Source organism: Notamacropus eugenii, chromosome 2 (assembly GCF_028372415.1).
Source record: "Notamacropus eugenii isolate mMacEug1 chromosome 2, mMacEug1.pri_v2, whole genome shotgun sequence".
Taxonomy (NCBI): domain Eukaryota; kingdom Metazoa; phylum Chordata; class Mammalia; order Diprotodontia; family Macropodidae; genus Notamacropus; species Notamacropus eugenii.
The window spans coordinates 233893495-233916368 of NC_092873.1; the positions used below are offsets into that span (position 1 = coordinate 233893495).

The window sequence follows — 22874 nt, forward strand, 5'->3', positions numbered from 1 at the left end:
GTCCGGTGACAAGGGGAGGAATAAGGGTTAGTGAACTGAAAAATCTGTGCTTTTGTTAAGAGTTGGTTTCTTTTGAAGGACTGAGAGGATGATTCCATTTGGCAGCAGGGCAGTGGCTGGTTCAACCTTAAAGGGTTTTCTGACTTGGGAGATAATAGTTTAGCATGAGCAATCAGAGGAAACCAGGAATTATTTGATGGATTACGCTCAGCTCACCACCGCCCACTTCATGAGATTATAGGACATGTTACGATGGAGCAACTTTCATGGAGTGAGACACTTATACTTGGTATTTCTAACATCATGTGGTCATCTCTTAATCACAGTATGAACTTCTCAATAGATTTGTTATATGACGTAGGATGTGTAAGATTCACATAGACTCTAGAAGATATTGACATCAAACTGATGTCTTGAATGGAATTTTTTTATTTTAGGTAAAGATAGAAAGTTGATTGAGAGTTCTCTCTGTCAATGTGTTAGAATGTTTCTTTTGAAACTTTAACTCTTCACTATGCTGTAGGCAGTGATGTTCTTCTTCTGTGCCCAAGCACTAAGATAGAATAAGGACACTGTGGCCTTCATGAAAATTAGAGTTAACTCAAGGGTTAAGAAAAGCTATAACTGTTTGGCTGCTTGTCCACATTTTGCTGCTATGTGACATGACTTTCCTTTCTACCTGCCACACATGGATCCTTAAGTCATTGTAAAGGCAAAACACAGAGGTGATGAAAAAGATTTTTCAACTTGAGCTAAAGCCAGGTTCCTCATTTTGGAAGTCAGAAACAACATCTTAAAAGTATATCCTAACTTATAGTCTGAGGCCGAGGGATCACAGTTGGAGTCTTCTAGCTAGTAGGGGATATAAGGCTTGGAGCATAATTATTTCATTAGTCTCTTTGTGGCGGCTTGTGTGGGATGGTGAGGCAGGGGGCTAAGTAGTTATGGGGCAGCTGTCAAGTTCTGATATAAGAAAGATATCCAGGAGTCAAGAGATGAAGATACTGCAGGGATCAGGGAATCACTGGTTCACTGGTACCATAGAATAGCCTTCCAGGGGTGGAACCAGGAAGTCAGAAACTTGCCTTGGTCCAGAACAAACCAAAGGCTGAAAGTCAAGAAGTTACCAAAACAAAAAGAAAAAAAAAGGAGGAACTAGGTCTCAGGGAGTAAGTCAAAGACTGGGAGTTTAAAAAGTTACTTGATTCAAAGGTTTTATTTAGGAGGCTTAAAGAAGTCTAATATTACGTGTCCTCTGCTCTTTCCTACCTGCTTTATAAGTAGTAAGAGATCTTAATCAATAAACAAGTATTGTTAGGTTTCTATGATGTGCCAGGCACTGTGGTACCTGCTGTGGATGCAAATACAAAAAAAGGAAAGTCCCTACTCACAATGAGACTTCTGACTTAAAGGGGGGGAAGGGGATGATAAGAAGTATATACAAAATAAACAGCATAGGTGTTAGTAAATCCAAATACACATGTACATTAATTGTAACAAATATGTTGATCTGAAAACTTGGTTAGAGAGAAAAGGCAACAGGCTAAACGCATACATTTTAGGATTTAATTAATTAATCAATTCCCCATAAAGCTAACAGTTACATAGCGCTAAGGAGCCAGGATCAGAACTGGCTGACTCAGTACAGAAATTGACTGTCTTAAGTACATTTTACCATGAGGAAGGAGTTCTCTTAGATAAACACATTGGAAACAAAGTGGCCTCAGTTGGGTTTTATGATCCCAAGCTATGGGCATCTTCTTTCCATAGCATGTCTCTGTGATTTAAGATAAGGAAAAAGTCCCATCACCCAGATAACAGACATCCTGTCCTAAACAGGCCTTTGAAGTTGTTTGACTTAACAGAGTTTGACAAAGCTGAAGTCACACCCCAAGGTAGTTGTGCTTTTCTCTTAACACTAGGATGCTAGAAGAAGGGTCTGATAAGGAAGTCCCATTTGCCCACCAAAAGGCATCCTCTCAACAAAGGATACTATTAGGTCCAGGCTCTTCTTAATTCAAACTTTGGCCCTTATTAAAGTCTAAAATTTATATTAAATATTATCAATTAAAAGGCTTTATATATGTGTATATGTATGTATAATGTAAAGTAGTTTAAGAGAGAGAATACTAACAACTGGGAGAATCAGAAAAGGCTTTATACAGAATGGGAGAAATCATATAACAAACCTAACCGTAATATACAAGAAAATGATCTGCTACATTCTGCGACTGAATTCCATAGTTCTTTCTCTGGATGAGGAAGACATTTTGCCTTAAAAGACCAGTGAGAATTTTTTTAAGTCCTTGCATTGCAATGAAGCCAGGAAGACTATCTTCTTGAGTTCAAATCTGGCCTCACTTACTAGCTATGTGACCCTGGGCAAGTCATTTAATCCTGTTTGCCTCAATTTCCTCATCTGTAAAATGAGTTGGAGAAGGAAATAGCAAACCATTCCAGTATCTTTGCCAAGGACACCCCAAATGGGGTCATGGAGAGTCAGACACGAGTGAACAACAACGAAACAATAAAGGGCAAGTGTCGCTCCAATTTTACAGATGAAGAAAGTGAGACCTGGAAATAACTTGCCCATACTCACAGGGCAGGGAAGTATGAGAGTAAAGGTTTTATACTGGAGTCAGATTGTATTAAATTTTCAGTTTAAGTATTTATACCTCAGGAATTGGCAAAAGCTCCAGATCAGGGCTTGATTTGTTTTGTTTATTATCTAGACTTAATAAAGTAATGGAGAAAATGTTCATAATGAAGATGAAACTGTGCATCCTACTTACATACTCTTTACCAGAGAGCTGGTTGTTGAACATGTAACAGCAAATTCCAGCTTCTGTGACAGGTTCAATGTCCAGAGGAGAATTATTCTACCTACTGTACTTCCTCTCACTTTCTGAGTGACTCCTTTTTTTCCTCACAGTTCTTCTGGGACAGTCTCAGACATTTTCCCAAAGTTATGCACTTTTTTTTGATGGAGGCCAAGAATTTTTTCTCTCCTGGGAATTCCCAGGAGCCAGGAAACCAACATGAAAAAACCAGAATTGTCTTAACACGCCTAGGGACATCTAGTCCCCTTAAAATAATCCATGGCGATAGACCTTCCAGGGAGGAAGACAATTACATATGGACAGGAATAAAAATAAGTATTCAGTACCCTTAAATGCCCTGCATGCCACTGCCATCCAACTGCTGTCCAGCAGTGAAGGACAGAGTACAGGACTGTGTGAGTGGGGTGGGTCTGGGAATCCCTCAATACTATAGAGAAAGGAAAATGCTAAATACCACAGATGACAATCATGCGACCCCCTTTCCTCTTCCACCAGAACCATGTCATTTGGTTTCTCATCTTTCTTGGCAAGTGGTTTTTTTATTCTCCTTCCTTCCTTCCTTCCTTCCTTCCTTCCTTCCTTCCTTCCTTCCTTCCTTCCTTCATCCCTTCCTTCCTTCCTTCCTTCCTTCCTTCCTTCCTTCCTTCCTTCCTTCCTTCCTTCCTTCCTTCCTTCCTTCCTCCCTCCCTCCCTGCCTCCCTCCCTTCCTTCCTCCCTTCCTTCCTCCCTTCTTCCTCCCACCCTCCTTCCTCCTCCTCCTCCTCCTCCTCTTCCTCCTCTTCCTCCTCCTCCTCCTCCTTCTTCTTCTTCTCTCCCCACCTCTCTCTCTCTCTCTCTCTCTCTCTCTCTCTCTCTCTCTCTCTCTCTCTCTCTCTCTCTCTCCTTCTCTCCCCCACTCCCTTCTTCTCCCTTTTTCCCTCCCTTACAATACTTAGTAATTGTGCTCTGGTCAATTAAAGATCCTTTAGGGGATAAAACCTAGAAGCCAAGGGAAACATTTAAATATGAAAAACAAACAGGTATATGAGAGAGAAGGACATGAACTTGTCAGTCAAGAAGTCAACAAAGATTTGTTAAGCACTTGTACTGTACTAAGTGCTGGGAATACAAATAGAAGGAAAAAGGAAAGGTAACTCTTGCCTTCAAGGAGTTTCTATTCTAATGAAAATAGAGAATACTGGATGTTGAAAAGTTGAAGGAGTAAAGGAGAAAGTATTTTGACCAATCACAAGAAGGGGCTACAGGAATAAAATTTCCTCTTGTCTTACCACTCTCAGATTCATCCTGGGCTAAAATAAAGAAGACATTTTCTTATAGGGTAATTTTGATTCTTGGAAAGTTGCAATTCTCATAATTGGCTTTTACTATTGCTGAAGGATGTAGCAGTTTCTACGTGTGTGCGAAAAGAGCTCTTGGCCTGCTAATCATCTCAGGATCCCTGTGTGAGAGGCAGGTAGCAATTCATACAATCACATTTGAGATGTTGTGAATCAAAGGCCAAGAAATAATTTGTCAGAAACTACCAAGCAAATGAAAATAGTCTAGGATAAAACTGAGTTGTCTGAATGACTTTTACTTTCCTTTCTACAATTTTTATTATTACTAATAGAACTATGAGAGACAGTGTAGATAGTGGTTAGACATCTGGCCACATAGTCATAAAGACCCGCTTTTAAGTCTTGCATCCTGACTGTGTGGTCCTAAGCAAGTCATTGAATTTCTGAACTGCCCCCTTCAACTCTTAAACTAGGAATGGCAGAAAAGGTGTGATATATGTTGCTGTGGGAGGATTTTCATTAGGAATTCTCTGTACTGATGAAATTGGGTCTGGTGAAAAAACCAAGCATACAAAACTAATACAACTATTGTTCCTGAGAATGGTTATTATACTGGAACAAACATCCATTTGATTTGTCTTTTGGAATTGCTATAGTGTAGTTCTAACCTCCTAGATGAGTAGAGTTACTTGGCAATTGTACCAGAATGACTTTATCATAATGTAGTTTATCTCTAACATGACCTGATTTGGGGGAAAATGTATTATAACACTGCAGCCAATCAATCAATTTATTTTATTCTTTGAGTATTTGAGGATGGGGTGGCCAATGCTGTTGGCAGAGAAGACAATTGTAATGCAGGCAGTTGATGAAATGATTTAGATTAGATTAGTGGTGTAGGACGATGAGGAAGTCAGAGATGAGTTGAAGGTAACTTTCCCAAATTGGTAGTAGTTTGTAAGACAGATTGCCTATTAATAGTAAATTGAAATGTGACAAAATGCAATACAAGAAATGGAATGCGTTTTAAAGCCTTGAAATGAAGTCACTCCTCAGATCATAAGTTTGTTTTGTTTTATTCCTATTTAGTCTTTGGAATCAGTTTGACGCCATCCAGCAGATAACCGCACTCAGATCCGTGAACTTGGTCAGACTCTAATTGATGGTGGGATTCTTGATGACATAATCAGTGAGAAGTTAGAGACCTTCAATAGCCGATATGAAGAATTGAGTCACTTGGTAAGAATACATAGTACTCGTAAATGATGATGATGATGAATTACTGTTTCAGTTTAAAGGAAGAGCAATGAAGGAAAATAAAGTTTTACCATGTAGGTAGTGGTCAGCCTAAGTCATGCAAAATCATAAAGTAGACCTGACTGGGTTCTTCTTGCATCAATCAAAAGAACTTTGACATTATTTTTATCTCAAACATTCTCTTCATTTGCTTTTGGATATTGTAACAGCAAGCATCCTGACACACATCTAGGATGATCTGCTGGCACATGTTCTTAGATCTGCTGTTCTAAGAAAAGCAACTTAAAATTCTACTTTAATGACATTCACCAAAAGAGAAAATATAAGCAGAGAAGCTTCCACCTGTCTGACCATAAGCAATACATACATCAGAGATCAACAGGCAGATCCAACTGTCTGACCATTACATACACACATAGTTACTAGAGAGAGAAGTGCCAGCATCTGGCTTTTCAAAGCTAGGGGGGCTCCTTATCAGTTATCCAGAGTCTCATCTGGCACATGAACCTTCTTTCAAATAGTAAGCCCCAAAAGAAAACCTTACCTCAGAGTATGTATACAATTTTCAGAGCCAGAGGGCATCATGACCTTCATGACCCAGTGCCTCATCAGAAATTAACAAAAACTGTGGACCTTCCTACACAACAAACATCCCCTGATCAAGCTTCCCTGAAAGGGCTCCACATGAAGGCTATTACTGGGCAAGGAAGATCTTTAACTCTCATTAACACACATATAGAACTTTATACTCTTAACTGGACAAAATGCATTTTTCTATTCAGCTATTAAGGTTAAATAGTGTTTGTTCCTATGAAAAACAAAGAGTTCAAATCATCTTGATCAATGATACATGTGAATATATCATTAAGTGCCTTACCTGTCAGCAGTACAGATATATTTCATTATATACTTCTGTGCGTTGTATGATAACGGGAAAGCTACATTTCACTATTAAGTGGTAGAAGTATTTAAACTTTGACAGCAGATGTTAGTAACGATGTATAAAATGTATTGAAAAAAGCAGAATGTGAATTTCCTTGATCTAAAACAAACACTGAGCAAAACACTATTTTACATGTATAAGCATTTATAAGATACTGGAATTATATATGCTTCCTTGAAACTTACTTACCTGAAAAACTTCATAGAATTATGTTATGTCATTTTTTCCCTATCTTGAGCATTTTGCAAACCATAATTTTTACATATGTTTATAAAATTGTTACTTTTGGAAACATGTATCTAAAACCCCAAATAACAATAATGTGCTTTAGTGACACCATAGAAATTATCCCTGACCAACGCACCCATTTTTCAGTACAGTTCTAGAAATGTTAGCAATAACAGTAAAACAAGAGAAAGAAATTAAATTCATAAAATGAGGCAAAGAAGAGACATGACTATTCTTAGTTGTTAGTGATATGATCATTTATTTATAATATTCCAGGGAATTAGCAAAGAAACTAATTGAAGCACCGAGTACCTTCAATGAATTTCCAGACTTCACTTTAAAACCACAATCAACAGTATTTCTGTACAATTAAAAAAAAAGTCTGAAGGACCAAACAGAAAGTAAATTTCAAAATAACGACAAAATGTATAAAATATTTTGGAGTTATTCTGTCAAAGCACAGCTAATATTTGTACAGCTTGGAATAAAAATGTTTCTTCAAGAAACAAAAGATAATATAATTGGAGCAGTCAGTGCTCATTGTTGGGTCATACTAACATAATAAAGGTGATAATATTACCAGAGTTCATTTGATGATTTGATAATTAAGAATGAGCAATCGGATACTTTATCAAATCTAATTGAAGTTGTAACAGTTCACTTGGGAGAACAGATGACCAAAGATATCAAGGTAAATAGTGCAAAAAATTGAGGGGGAGAGAATAGCACTTCTTATTATGTTATTATATTATATATACATGTATACGTATATATAAAATATATATATTACATTATAAAGCAGCTGTCAGTGAAATTATATTTTACTGTTCAAAAAATAGAAAAAAAAGGTATCAATGCAGTTGACTTGACAAGGTCTAATCAGAAATACTGGGAGCTCACTTACTTATGTATGGAAAAGGTGAAAGCATAAGGAGAGGAGCCCTCATTTGCTACTGGGAAAATTGGAAAGCAGTTTGGTAGAAATTAGGCTTAGACCAATATCTTGTACAATAATGCAGAATAATTTCCAAATAGATACGTGACCTGAATATGAAAGATAATACCAATGGAATGTTGCACAATTAGGAGATCTTATTTACCTTTCATAGCTACAGTTGGTAGATGAATTCTTAACATAAGGAATAGATGAAACTGACCTGATAAAATGAATAATTTTGATTATGTGAAATAAAAAAGCTTTTGCACAAACAAATTTAATGCATACAGTTTAAGAATTGGAAGCAGTCAACTGGGATCTTTTTTTTTTCAATCAAATCTCTCTGATAAGGGTAGATAGCCAAGATATATCATGAATACAAATACGTAAGACCAAAAGCCATCTGCTAATAGTGAAAAAAATAATAATTTTTAAGAAAAATTTTAACTATTAATAACGAATATTGTAAACTTTTAAGAACTGTATCAAAGAATGTTCAATTATCAAATAATTTAAAAAAATGAAAGTCAAGATAACTCTGAAATTTCATATCACACAGTACCTGAAAAAATTGGCCAATGGTAACTCATATTTTTCCTGCCTTTCATTCATAAAAATGACTTCCCAAAGTCATTCTGTTTTCCTTAACAGAGCCAGAATTTGAAGCCAATTGTTTTGTCTCTATGTTTTGCGATCTTTATTCTTATACTTTGTTGTTATTTAATGTTGTTTATAGAAGAAATCTAATGTTTTGAGGGGTAGTCTTTTATGGTTTGCTAAGAGAAAAGTACAAGTATCTTTTTTTTGTTACAACTCAATAGCATCTTTTCAATGAATGTTCTTGGATGTTAATTACGTCTCTAAATCAAGTCATAGCTCTCTAAGCGGTGATGCTTTGGCATCTCTTTCTTCTTTTTGTGACCTAGAATGTGTGGATGCTCTTGTATTCTGATAGTTATACCTAACTGAGTGTCTGCTGAGTTTCTTAATACTTTTTCTCCTCTATAGGCAGAATTCAGACAAATTTCTTTGGAAAAGCAACTACAGACCATGAGGGAAACTGACCACATGTTGCAGGTCTTGCAGGAAAGCCTAACTGAGCTGGAGAAACAACTCACCACCTACTTGACAGATAGAATAGATGCCTTCCAGGTTCCACAGGAGGCTCAGGTAATTCCTCAGTTATGTAAAGTTTTCTTAGCTTTCAAATATTGGTACAACGAATGGTTCCTATCAGTTGCTGGAGACAACATGTTTGATGCAGATGCAGCAATTTCATAATGCAGATCTTCTATTTTTATTACAACTTGTCAGGTCCAAGAGGCTTTATACACACCATGTGGGCAGCTCTTTAGAGCTTGTTTGAACTTCTCCTCCTATTAAGAACATATGGGAAATAATAATTATAATCACTCCCATTTATAGGGCACTTTAAGGTTCACAAAACAAAAATAAGGAACGTGGAGTTTTCAGCTATAAGAGATTTTCCGATCATTTCGTCCATCTTCCTCATTTTAGAGATGAGAATACTGAAGACCAAAGAAAGGTGTAATACTTTCCTTCAGGTAGCATGTGCCACACTTGAGATTTCAAGTCAAACTGAAATGACTAAAAGTATTGAAGGGAGATGAGACTCTCAACTATACAAACTATTGGCTCTCTATTCCTATACCACCCCTACCACCACACCATCACGCAAATCTTTTCTTAGGATTGTTACAAGAAGAAAAACATAAATGAGATTCAGATTCCTATTCTGTACACAATGTTTGTAGATGTGGCCAAGGCCTTTGACACTCCCAAATTAGGGAAAATTATGTCAAAATTGGATTGCCCAGAGAAGTTTATCAGTATTGTATGCCAGTGTCACGATGGCAAGTTTGCCCAGGTTGTGGATAGTGGACAATGCTCTTGTGCCTCCCCAGTCACCAATGGAGTGAAACAGGGCTGTGTGCTTTCTCCCATGCTTGTTAGCATGATGTTTTCAGCCATGTTATCAAATAATTTCAATGAGGATAAACACAGTCTCAAGGTCAACTACCGTACTGATGGTAAGTTCGTCCATTTGAAAAGGCTACAAAGCTAAGACCAAAGTGGAGGGAGTGTTGGTGCATGATTTTCTGTTTGCAGATGATTGTGTACTCAATGCAACCTCTGAAGCTGAAATGCAACAAAGTATGGATCAATTCACTGCTGACTGTGCTAAATGTAGCCTAATAATTAACAGCAAGAAAATACAGGTGCTCCCTCAGCCACCATCCATATGTAGAACTATCAGTTGCAACAAATGGAGAAGTTTTGAACTCTGTGGAAAAGTTCACTTACAATTGGTAGTATATTTTCCAGGGATGTACACATTGACAATGAGGTCGATGCACGCATTGCCAGAGCTAGCTCAGTGTTTGAGAGGCTCCAAAGAAAAGTTTGGGAGAGAAGAGGTATTAGACTGACTACCAAACTGAAGGTCTACAGATCCATTGTGCTGACCTCATTGTTGTATGCCTGTGAAACATGGAGAGTCTACCAGTGCCATGCCAGGAAACTGAATTGCTTCCATTTGAACTGTCTTGGGAGGATTCTGAGGATCACCTGGCAGGATAAGCTACCAGACTCTGAGGTCCTTGCTTGAGCGGAACTGCCAAGCCTTCAAACTATGCTTCAGAGAGCACAATTCCAACGGGCTAACCACATTGTTCAAATGCAAAATGTGTGTTCGTTCATCCTTTGTTGATGAAGAAGACCATGCTATCAGAGAAATAATGACATGACTTGCACTTAACTTTGTTTTGAGGAAGGACTGTGCAGGTCACCAGCCTTACTTCTCCTCCAGAATCATCTGAATCCAGTGACAAGATACACATCAAGATGACTGGAGATGACCCAGCATGAGGCAAATGGGGTTAGGTGACTTGTCCAAGGTCACACAGCTAGTGAGTGTCAAAAGTTGGAGGTGAGATTTGAGTCCTCCTGACTCCTGTACTGGGGCTCTATCCACTGCACCGTACGCTTGCCAAAAACTGTTTCATGGAGAAATCACATGGCATAGGCGATCACATGGTGGTCAGAAGCAGCAATGCAAGGTAACTCTCAAGGTCTCTCTCAAGAACTTTGGAATTGGTTGTGTGACATGGGAGACACTGGCACAGGACCGCTCAGCATGGTGTGCCCACATCAGAAAGGGTGCTATACTCTATGAGCAAAGCAGAATCAAGACAGCACAAAGTAAATGTGGGATGCGCAAATTTGGAGCATCCACCCCCAATGTTCACACGGACTATCTGTGCTCAATCTGTGGTAGAGCATTCCAAGCTCATATTGGTCTGATCAGCCACAGTCGGACACACAGAAATGTCATTTTATCATGGTAATGTCATTTTGGTCCTCTTCGAGAACGAAGGACAACAACCAGTTTGGTGATAATCAAGTAATTCTTGAAATGTTGGGGACTGGAAACTTAGAAAGAACCTTATAGATGTAAGACAAAGAAACCTTTTGTAGTGTCAATAATTGCCTCCAGATTTGTTTTGGAAACTAGCATCTCTTTAATATGGGAGTTTTATTAGATTGGCTGCTTTCAAGATTATTAACAGGACAGAAAGTAGAAACAAGATAAGGCCTTAAGTATTCAAAAATATTATTAAAGAATGGCTTTAGGTTTGGTTAAACTTGCCCTGTTTTGGTTTTTTTTCTGTGTCTTCCCCATACATTGTTTGCTTTTGAAGTTGTACCAATTTAACCAAGACGAGCTTACTGTTCCATTTATTCAAGTGGCCACTTCTCTGATCAACTGCTTGAAAAGCTTCAGAGGCAGGGAAGTACACTTTCCTGATTGAACTGGGGGAAGACGTCTCTAATTAAATAGTGAGAAAAGAAAATTAACGTATGCCCAATCTATAAGGCCCTGGTCTTTATTGGATTTAGGCAAGTAAAGTAAAAATTCCTCATACACTTGAAGGAATGATTGAGACAACTGAATGAAGGGGAATAGAGAAAGAGAAAAACACCTCATTTCTCATCCCATCTTCTTAAACAAGACTGGCTTAGATCATAGTGCACTAGCTAATTTTAAGACAACCTTAATCTTCTCTTATTGCATGTGGCACAATCCCAAATTCAATTGGCTCTGCAGAGTGGTACAATACAGTGTAATGTTGTATGGAGAAAGTATATCCATTCTTTGTTGCAGGGTATTTAATCAGGCTGATCTGCGACTATTCAGTAACCCTTTTTAAATATAGTTGAGAAGAGAACTGGACTCAAATGATTCATGCTGAGACACTTTATGACGTCCTACTATTTTTCTTCTGTAATAAAATAATAGTTCATATTTCCATAGCCCTTTGAAGTTTACAAAGTACTTTTATCACCATCAGCTTGCGAGATAAGTCATGTAATTATTACCTATTTCCAGATGAGGAAATTCAAGTCTAAGCCTGAAAGGTCTAAGAGATCTGCATAAAGGAATGCAAATCCAAGTTTCCTTATTGCACATAAGACATTCTACATTTTGCATGTCTGTAAAGGAGACATTCAACTTTTCTTGGCTTTAATTAATTGATATTCCTTTATCACCTCTCAAATATGTGCCAAGCACTGGGGATTCAAGGACAAAATTTAAACAGTCTCTGAACTGGCAGAAATCAGAATTTTTAAGAATGCAAAATATTTATAAAATATAGACAAGGTAATGGGTTTGGGGAGAAAACATAAATAGCTGGGGCGTGGGATAAGGGCAGAGAATCTAGTAGGACTTCTTGTGGAAAATGGCACTTGAGCTGAGATTTGAAGAAAACAAGGAATTCTAAGAAGTAGAGATGAGAAAGGAATGCATGCTAAGCATGCTAAGGGATGGAGTCAGGAGATAGAGGGTTAATAAGAGGAAAAGAGAGGAAGCTAATTGAGAAAGCTATGTGAGGGCAGACAGGCCATGGAGCCTGGGGACAGGATTACTGGCCTCAGGCAAGTGGCTTCTGGGCTAGCCCTCAGGTCCTTCTCTCTAGCCAGGCTTGGCAAATCAAGGTGGCCTTGATGATGTTTCCAACACGACTTTTGATGAAAACTTCAAACCTGTGTCTCTGGGAGCCTATCAGGTTTACAGCACCCACTGGTCTGAAGTACCACATGTGAAACCTAGACCAAAGGACTCCTTCCTCTCTCTCTCTCTTCTTCAGACCTCTTGGCTATTTCTGAAAAACTGGCCATTGCAACACTAGAGCACTACTGCCACTTCCGGTGGGGAATGGCAGGAGGAGATAGTCCAATCGGGAAGAAATGATGAAGAAAATTAATGCATAATGAGGTTGGAAAGGAATGTTGGGGGCAGGTTGTGAACGTTTGGCAAAGTGAAACAAAGGAGATCTGACCCTAGAAAGTCACTGGCCTGTCTGCTAAATAAGGGAGGAAAATTATGAGGGGATAGGATGTGATGAGGAGATACTTGGGGTGGGAAGCTGGTTGAAGAGGCAACAGTCCAGGTAAAAGGAGATGATAGCCAGAAACAGGTCATGTAAGTAAAGAGATGGGGAAAAAATAAAAGATACTGTTAAAACAGATTTGGCAACAAACAATTTATGTGGTGTATGGGGTATAAGAGAAGATAAGGATAGACCGACATTGGGAAGCTGAATTGTCTGGATAAATTATGGTGTTATCAACATGAAAAGGAAAATTCAGAAGATGAGTTGGGGGGTAGGAGGAAAGATAATGAGTTCTGATTAGGAAATGTGGAGATCTGGACAAGGAAGAATTTATGACCAAACAAGAGACAGAGAGCATTATGGGATGCAGAATGGATAATTTTGACTACACTTAATTAAAAAGTTTTTGCACAGACAAATCCAATGCAGTCAAGATTAGAAGGAAAGTAGAAAGCTGAGAAATTTTTTTCTTTTGGAGAAAGTTTCTCTGATAAAGTTCTAATTTCTCAAACATGTAGAGAACTGAGTCAATTTTTTTAAAGGTTACAAGTCATTCCCTAATTGATAAGTGGTCAAAGGATATGAACAAGCAGTTTTCAGAAAATCAAAGCTATAGCCATACGAAAAAAATGCTCTAAGTCTCTATAGATTAGAGAAATGTGAATTAAAACATCTCTGAGATAATACCTCATATCTACCTATCAGATTGGCTAATATGACAGAAAAGGAAAATGCTAAGTGTTGGAAGGGACATTGAAAGATTAGGACACAACAAATTGTGGTATATGATTGGATGGAATACTATTATGCTCTAAGAAATGATCAGCAGGATGAATCCAGAAAACTCTGTACAGACTTACATGAACTGATGCAAAGTGAAGTGAGTCTAACATTGGACACGGATACAACAATACAGTGTGCTGATCAACTGTAAATGACTTAGCTGTTCTCAGCAATGCAATGAGCCAAGACAATTCTGAAGGACTCATGATGAAAAATGCTATGCGTCTTCAGAAAAAGGAACTGACAGAAGCTAAATGCAGATTGAAACATACTATTTTTCACTTATTTTATTGGCATGTGTGTTGGTTTTTGTCTGTATTTTCTTGTACAACATGACAAATATGGAAATATGCTTTGCATGATTACACATATGTAACATATATCAGACTGCTTACTCTCAGGAAGGGAGAGAAGGAAAGAATTTGGAACTCAAACTTTGGAAAACCGAATGCTAAAGATAAAGAAAATTATCTTTAGATGCAACTGAAGCAAAAATAAAATATTATTAAGACTAGGACTTGAAAAAAAAAGGAAATGAGGGGTTCAAGATGCCTTCAGGACATCTAATTGAAATGTTCAATGGGCAGCTGGCAACACAAGACAGGAAAAAGACATTGTTTCCATCTAGTCTTGTTCCTTAGGTCCTTTCCATGGGAGCCGATCAGGTCAACAAGCTGAGGCAGCATTGAGAGAGAAGGCCCACAATATAGCCAGGGGGTAAAATCACCGTTAGGTAATGCGATATGGAGGATAAACAGCAAAGGGAATTAACTCAGAGGTAGGGGAAGTAGGTAGAAAGTCAGAGAGAAGAAAGTACAAAGAAGGAGAGGTTAGCCAACGGTTTCAAATGTTGAGACAGGTCAAAAAAGTACAAGTTTAAGAAATTTAGCAATAAATAGAGTATTGGTAACTCTGGAGTAAACAGTTTCTGTTGAATTACGAGGCTGAAAGACAAATGGGAAAAAAAGAAAAAGATTAACAAGAGATCCCTGCTTTTGGAGGGGTGGATGTGAGCAGAGATTCCAACGTTTAGGTTCTCAGGTATCTCCTATCCAGGGATGGGGAATCTAACCCTCGAGGCTACATGTGGCCTTCTAGGTCCTTGGTTGCTGCCTTTCTTTTATTAAGGGGATTTGTTCTGTGAAGTTTGGATTCAGTCACAGGGCAACACTTGAGGGCCTAGAGGGCCACATGTGGCCTGGAGACCACAGGTTCCCCACCCTTGGATAGAATACTATTCCAAAACACACTCTGCTAGCTGATATCCAAGGTCCCTCTTGTTCATTGCTTCTACATAGCAATTCAAAACATATGGGCAGAAGGAAACACAATGAAGTTGGTCTCCCCTCTAGATTCCTTAAATCCTATAGTTTATATTCTTCTTTGCTTTCTCTTCCCCCAAAATCCAGTAACACTGATTTCTGATCTCTTACAATCTAAACAAAGAGGCAAGGCAGGATATACTAGTATGTACACTGGTATATCATTCTGTACTGAAACACAGGTATATACTATGAGACAGGATATCTCCACTCAATGTGGTTTTTCCTAGGTTTCTTTGCATCAGAACCACCTAAGAAAAATAAATTGCCTCAGAACACATTACGTTGAAGAAAGATACTATTCATAGCAATGTATTTTGTTAACTAATTGACCAGAGAAAGACAAAACTCTAAATAAATCAGTAGAAGAAGAATAAGGGTATTTTTTATCTTCATTTATTTTTGCCTTTGTATTCTCTAACTTGGTAACTGGTGCACAGTGGGCATTTAATATACATTTATGGAACGAAATGGAAAATTGACTGCATCTATGAAGCCAAAAGAAAGTAAAACTCAAGTACATGAAAGAAAACTTCTGCAAATATGTAATAATGTTAGAACAAAATAAAATTTAGTTATTTAAAACTGAAATAGTCTCAGAGAAAAATGTGATTCAGAACTGTAGAGAATGTTTGATCAAAGGTGGATAGAAAAGTACAAGCATTTCATTGTTCAAAGAAACTTAGGTCAATCTGAATTCACCCTTACTACTACTTCCTAATATTGAGAAAGAATGGACTTTTCTAATGAGCTAACACTAATATTGCAACACAACACATAATTACCAAAGTTTAGAGCTTCTTTTACCTTTTCAAAAACCTGCATAATAACAGTGTTAGACTTACAGAGGGGATAGGGGAAGGAAACTGAGTATTTTAACTACTGTTAAAATACTGTCCAAAGCAAAATTAAATGTTAAACCATGTATTTGCATGTTCACATAATTATTTCAATTCTTTGATGATCTATGATCTCACTGACTTATATACTTTTTCTAAAAACTGCTAATCACAAGCTGTTCAAAAGCCTTCTTATCCTACATAATTCTTGTCAATGGAGTTCCATATTAACAGGGCCCTGGCCAATAAAGTCCTAATCTCAGAGTATCTATGTTGTCTTCTGCCTGGTGCCAACCCATGAGGAAGACACTTAGGATTCTACTTTGGGAAATCATGATGCTTGAAGTGATTAGAAAAGCCCTGTTCCCTAATGTGGAGCCTGCACATCCTATAACTGGTTTCGATGTGCTAACCAGAGACAGACTACTGATTACCTGATGAGTGAAGAAAGGTACATTGAGAAGATACTAGAGCAAGCCAAAACAAGTCTTTTGCCCTTCCCCTTCTACCATCTGCTGGCTATGTATGGGCATGGAATCATACTGTCTCCCCTCCTGGAGCCAAGAACACCATCCTTTGCTTTTGCCTACTCATATACCCCAGAAATTCAAACAATTAACATATCATAATTGTCAACAATTATATATTGACAATAGATCATAATTATGTGTCATCATAATATGTAATATAATGTACATTTTATTATATATTATTGTATTACTTAAAGCAAATGATAATCATCTGCAAAAGTTTTAAAAAAACATCACCTATGTATATTCATTATTCACTTTCCTATTCAAAACATAAAAAGTTACCAGTCAGGGTATTCAAGTACCCTCAAGTCAGATCTTTTGTGTTATGATGCATATTGTGTTCAAAGAGAACTGAACTGAAGTTTGAGAATGCCTTGTGTCACTTCAAAAATCTTATACCTTAGATGACATCTAGTAAGATTTGGGGTGATGACCACCAAAGAATATCACAAAGGCCAAGGGATGCAACTATGTATAGTTTTGTGGTTGGTTTATAGAGAAAAAAAGATAGTGTTTCTAAACAGGTGTGGTTTGCAAAGTAACATCAGTTCTGCAATCTCAGTAGAGAAAAATATTGACCAGTTTCCAATTTTCCCCAAGTGTTTAAAAATATCTGGGCATGTGTTTGTTTTCATTTGTACTGTTTCATTTGCAGGAGAGTGAAGTGCAATAAAACAAGGCAGGCATGTATAGTTTTTACTGCATAAAAGTGAGCATACACAGATATTTGGGATATTTGGCCCAGTGGAAGTCAAAGCCTCTCCCTTTAGGTAAGAAATCAAACCCCATTGCTCTGAAGTTCCAATAACCACCTAGACAAGTGGGCCCACCGTAGAGGATAAGGTTCTTGGTTACTTCTTCCACTAAGACCACTCTGCTCTGAGTTCAGTTGGATACAAAGTGTCAGATGGAGAATCTCTCCATTGGGTGCCTGCAAGTCATAGGGCACCGAAGATATCACAGATGAAGCTCCCACAGTGGAGTGTTCCCTCTCAATTTCAAACCTAAATTCTAGGGTCAAATTGAAGAGATCCCCAGAAGGAGGATTAAAAAGTATACCCAGGGATGCCAAACGAAATGAAGAAAAAGAATAGCTCAATGAAATCAAATACCGCGATCAGGGAAACACTTTGTTAAGGTCACCTTTCTGTGGACACGGGAGGAAGAAAGTAGCATTCAGCTGGGCTGAAGGCTGATCCAGCCCTGCCAAGGCAGAGTTTCTGAAAGTGCACAAACTTCCGGTTTTTGCAATGCAATCTACAAAGCCAGTATAGACCCACTAATGATACCATTTCTTCTACAACAGGCAACTTTTCATTTCCTCAATAGAATTCCCTTGACTGGAAATGCCCTTCTCCTTAGATCATCTATCATACCAACGTCATTTATAACAAAGAAAAGGTAATCACAGGAATATTATATCAAGATAATGAAAAGAAGTGCTGGTTTGATGGGCGGGGGAGCAAGGGAGGCATTTTCACATCTTACTTCTAGACCTCTTTTATAATCACCAATATTTACAATATTTAGGAAATATGTCAGTATGACAATTAGCTTTGATACAGGTTTAGAAAATCATTAACTTGGGAATTACACAACATTCTGAAGGTCACAAAATACATCTGGCTCACTGGGAATACATCAGAAGCATATATACAAATGAGAAGATGCGGTTGTCAATCGAAATTTAGTAATACTAAACTAGAAAAAATTGTGTGGGCCTGGAGTTATCTTTAAACTAAATATAATTGAGAGGACTAAAACAGAGATGAGACAATTACCATTCACTGAACAAAGCTACATATTAAATCTAAGACAAACACAAAATATCATCGGTCATTAGGTCATAATATAATAGTAATTTCAATCCTCTCCACAGGTCTCTGACTCTACCTCCACAAACACTGTTGACCTCATTTAAGGGATGATAGTGAAATGACCTCCCCATTATGAACTGGTATCAAACCAAATTCTATCTAATTTCAAGGTCCACAGTTCCTTTTCCTCCTCTGTACTACATTGCCCCAACATCCCCTTTCATTTTCTCTTAGATAATTGACAATTTACCTAAAAATTCCTTGCCTTTAAAAAAAAGCATGAAAGTGAAGAATATGATGAAAATTATATAAAACGTAAAATGAGGCTTGTGACAGTAAAGTTTTTTGGATTCCAAGAACATCAAAAATGGTAGGAGAAATAATAGCCCCTTTTTGCAAGATTTTGATCTATGATTCACTCACAGTCATGCATATCACCTCATAACATTTGTTACCTAAAGAAATGAAAGGCATACATTTAGTCTTTTTCATGAAAATTCTAAAACTTTGTACAAAGAGAGGTGATGGCCATTATCCAGAAACACCAGTCGGGCGAGGGAGCTACAGAGGGAAATTTATAGAAATAACAGGCATTCCTCAACTGATATATGGTCAAAGGATATTAGCATGCAGTTTTCAGGAAAAGTAATCAGTTCTCTATAGTCATATAAAAAAATGCTCCAAAGCACTAGTGATGAGAGAAATGAAAATTAAAATAACTCTGACCTACTACCTCACACCTGTCAGATTGGCTAATGTGACAGAAAAGGAAAATGACAAATGTCAGAGGGGATGTGAGAAAAGTCAAACTAGTAATGTACAATCAGTGAAGTTGTATATTGATTCAACCATTCTGGAAAATAATTTAGAACTATCCCCAAAGGGCTATAAAACCATGCATACCCTGTGACCAAGCAAAATGCCACTACTAGGTCTATATCCCGAAAAGATTTTTTAAAAAAGGAAAAAGACCTATGCATACAAAAATATAGCAGTTCTTTTAGTGGTGGCAAAAAATTGGAAATTGAAGAGATGGCCATCAATTGGGGAATGATTGAACAAGTTGTTATTGATGAACAGGATGCTCTCAGAAAAGCATGGAAAGATTTACACGAACTGATGCAAAGTGAAAAGAGCAGGACCAGGAGAACATTTTACACAGTAACAGCAATATTTTATGGTGAACTACTATGAATAACTTTAGCTTTCTCAGCAATACAATGATCCAAGACAATTCTGTAAGGCTTATGATGAAATATGTTGGTCCATCTCCAAAGAACTAGTACAGCCTGAATGCAGATCAAAGATACAACAGATGTATGTTTGACATAGAGTAAAACATACATAGCTTTTTAAATGGTCGCCCAAAAAGGTATCATCGTACCTATCCATCCATGTGGACATCTAAGGTTAATGATTGAGGGTAAGTGGGGGGTAGGGGGAGAAAAAAGAGTTAAAAACCTTCCCCATCCATTAATAGGCCTCTGACAACACCTTTTGTTAATTTCTAATGAGATACTGGGTCATGACAGTCATGCCCTCGAGCTCTGAAAAGTATATATATACTCTGAGGTGAGGTTTTACTTTGGACTAATTTTTTGGAAGAAGGTTTCTATATGCCAGATGAGACTCTGGGCAGCCATTTTAAGAAGCCCCCCTGCTTTGAAAACCCAGATGTGTTGGTGCTTCTCTCTCTGGTAACGATATATGTCTTCTCTATGGTCAGACAGTTGGAAGCCCTGTCTGTTGGTCTTTCTGGTTGTAATTTGTTTTTATTTTCTCTGAAGTTCAGGGTGCTGACTTTTTCCCCTGAACTAAGTGAATGACATATGTGCTTGATTAAAGTAGATTGCTGACCCCTCAAAAGTTGCTTTTCTTTTAGAAAAGTTGATCAAAGAAGCTGTCTATGCCAGGGTCCTTACTGATACCGAACATGACAAAGCACCCTATGATTCAAGGGCAATCTAAATGTTGCCATCACATAAGATGAGAAACAAAAAGGCATTTGATCACCTAAAGTACTTGGTGTTATAGGAAACACCCTATGTACCTTGTTTGGAAAGAGAAGAATTCATTATCAATGGTGAGATTTTTAAATGATCTTATTGATCAATAGTGAACTAATTGTGTGATACCCTAAAATCCTAATTTCCTTGGTGAAAACAATAGTACCTTGGAAAAAGATTGCTCAACCTATTTGTATTGGAAAAATAAAATAGATGGGGGAAAATAAAACATATTTCCTAAAATATGGCTTACATTTGATCTGGCAGTCCTTTGCCCAGCTATTAATAGACAGACTTATCTTGGATAAGTGATACAGACAGACAAGGACTTATTGAGGAGATGATCATTATGATCCCAAATATTTTACTCTTCTCTAACACATATTTTTCCAACAGACTAGATCATAGCATGGGCAAGTGAAGTAGCTAGCACAAGAAATGACAAGGATAGCTCAAGTAATATCCTGGGGTCTCCTGCTAGATAGTAATGACGACCACAAACATCCTTGAGCACGCTGGGCTAACACCCAACATATGGAAGAATATATGGAGAAAAGTGGATCAGTATTACCATGTACGAAGAACCACGGAAAGGGGATGACCAGAAACAATATAGAAAATTAATGAAATCGTAGATCCACCAAAGTGGCTCCACCAAATAAATCATAGTTAGGAAACCAGAAGCAAAGGTAACTACAGTATATCACACTGAGCTTGTGTCTACACACAAACTAATTTCACCATGGGGGAGTTTTTCCTTTGTTTTTCCCTTTTGGTAGAGAAAAAGGTAGCTAAATTGGTTGATCATTTTTCAAAGTCACACCAGACTGGGTTTTCTTTCCTCTTGCAGGCTTTCTGAGCAACACATTCTGGGATGAATTTAAAAAAGAGAGGCCTAAATTCCTAACAATTAAACAGAGAGTGACTTTATCACAGAGTTGCCATTCAAGCTGGAAGAGTGGAGATATAGACATTGATTCATTTATACAGGTATGAAAAGGGAGAAAGGTATTGAAATTGGTAAACAAACATATTAGGACCAATAAAATTCAAATGGAGGATTTTACAGCACAACTTGAAAATGCCAACTTGAAAATGATTTACATAAACTGGCACACATCTATGACATTTTCCATTCTGTAATCACAGCCATCACAACGTATTATGTTCAACCATATTGAAGGAGTCTTTTCGTTACTCCTTACTCCAATAATACTTCTACCTGATCCTGATTATATCTTGTATGTTATCTTTCCCTATGAGAGTATGAATGTCTTGATGCTAGAGTTTGTTTTTGCATTTCTTTTTATCTCCAGTGCTTACCACAGTGCCTGCCACGTAGTACACATTAATAAATGATAGTTGAGTGATGGACTGACTTTAATCACCCATCTGAAATGCATCTGATATCAATCTCTCTACCCCCAGATATTACTGACCATGATGATAATATTCTGCCACAGTCCTGGATGATGTGCTTGTGAACCTGAGGTCTTAAAAGTTGTCAATTAAGAACAAGCTCTGGAAAGTCCAGCCAAAGGAAAAAAAAAAAGATGTGGAACATAGGCTAGAGAATAGACTCTGTCTTATGTCTGACAACCAACTGACTTCAAGTTCAAGGGCTTCTTACCAGAAGGTTAGCCATAAAATGATCAATTTGTCTTGGCCACCATAGTACCTTCTGAAATTCCTTTACCAAACCTAGCAAGACTTCAATCTATGCTGGTAAACAGACTACCAATTTAGATCAAATTACAGATCTTATTAGGGGAGAAAGGCAAGAGGAGAAATGTTAGTAAGAGAAATACTAATAATATTCTCTACACCACCAGATCTCTATAATTTCCCCACTTTAGGAAACTCCTTGGCTTGTAACACCGCCCCCCCGCCTTGATGCACCTGTGGATCTATTATCTTCTCAGGTTACGAAGCTCCTTGGTATATGAACTTCCTTCATTAATACAGGTCAACATGACATCTGTAATTTAAAAGTCTTAAGAGAATTGTCCGTGGCAAAAAAAGTGAAGGGACATATACAGAACGACTCAGCACAATAATATGTTTTAGAGGAATGGGATGAATCCAGGCTATCCTGACTCCAAGGCCAGGCTACCTAGCCTACTAATGAGACTACTATCCAGTTCAAAAGATTCCACTGAGATTTGGATGTCAGTACTGGCCTTTGCTTTAAAACTAATATTCACTATTATTAAGCAGTTTGCAACCTTACTTACAATGCAAATTTTAAGAACAGACTAGATTTTGGTAAATCTATTTGCAACTCTAAATTGTGATCCAAGTACACTTGGATTTAAAATGTTAAAATCTTGCTGAGCCATTTTCAGTGCTGCACCTCTTTTCTCACAATACCACATTAACTAAGAAATTTTTCTCAAAATTCCTATTTTCATATATCTTATACTGACCTGATGCAAGCCAATTTGGCTTTTAAATGACTCCATCTTTCATTCATAACATTGATTTTATGTTGGAGGGTGGCTGCTGCATAGGAATTTCCAAGGGCCTTGATCATATTTTCCTGTTTCTTTTCAACGATATTTTTCCAAATATCGCTGTGTGGGTTGATTTCTGCCTGTATGTCCCATTAAAATAAGAAGAGAAAAATGCAAATGTTAAGTAATAGTAATTTATTATTCTGCTAGATAAAGACAATA

General features: G+C 37.6%; 1 protein-coding gene across 1 annotated transcript in view; it reads right to left on the reverse strand.

The window, feature by feature from the left end:
- Positions 1–5394: 5394 nt before the first annotated feature.
- The window catches only part of LOC140526940 (utrophin-like), an 82049-nt gene continuing 64569 nt past the window's right edge, over positions 5395–22874 (reverse strand). The window contains exons 14-15 of the mRNA XM_072643564.1: positions 22626–22792; positions 5395–8858 (exon numbers count right to left, since the gene is read on the reverse strand). Of these exons, the coding sequence (XP_072499665.1) occupies positions 8834–8858; positions 22626–22792 (192 nt within the window). The 3' untranslated portion in view covers positions 5395–8833. The remainder of the gene's footprint in view (positions 8859–22625; positions 22793–22874) is intronic.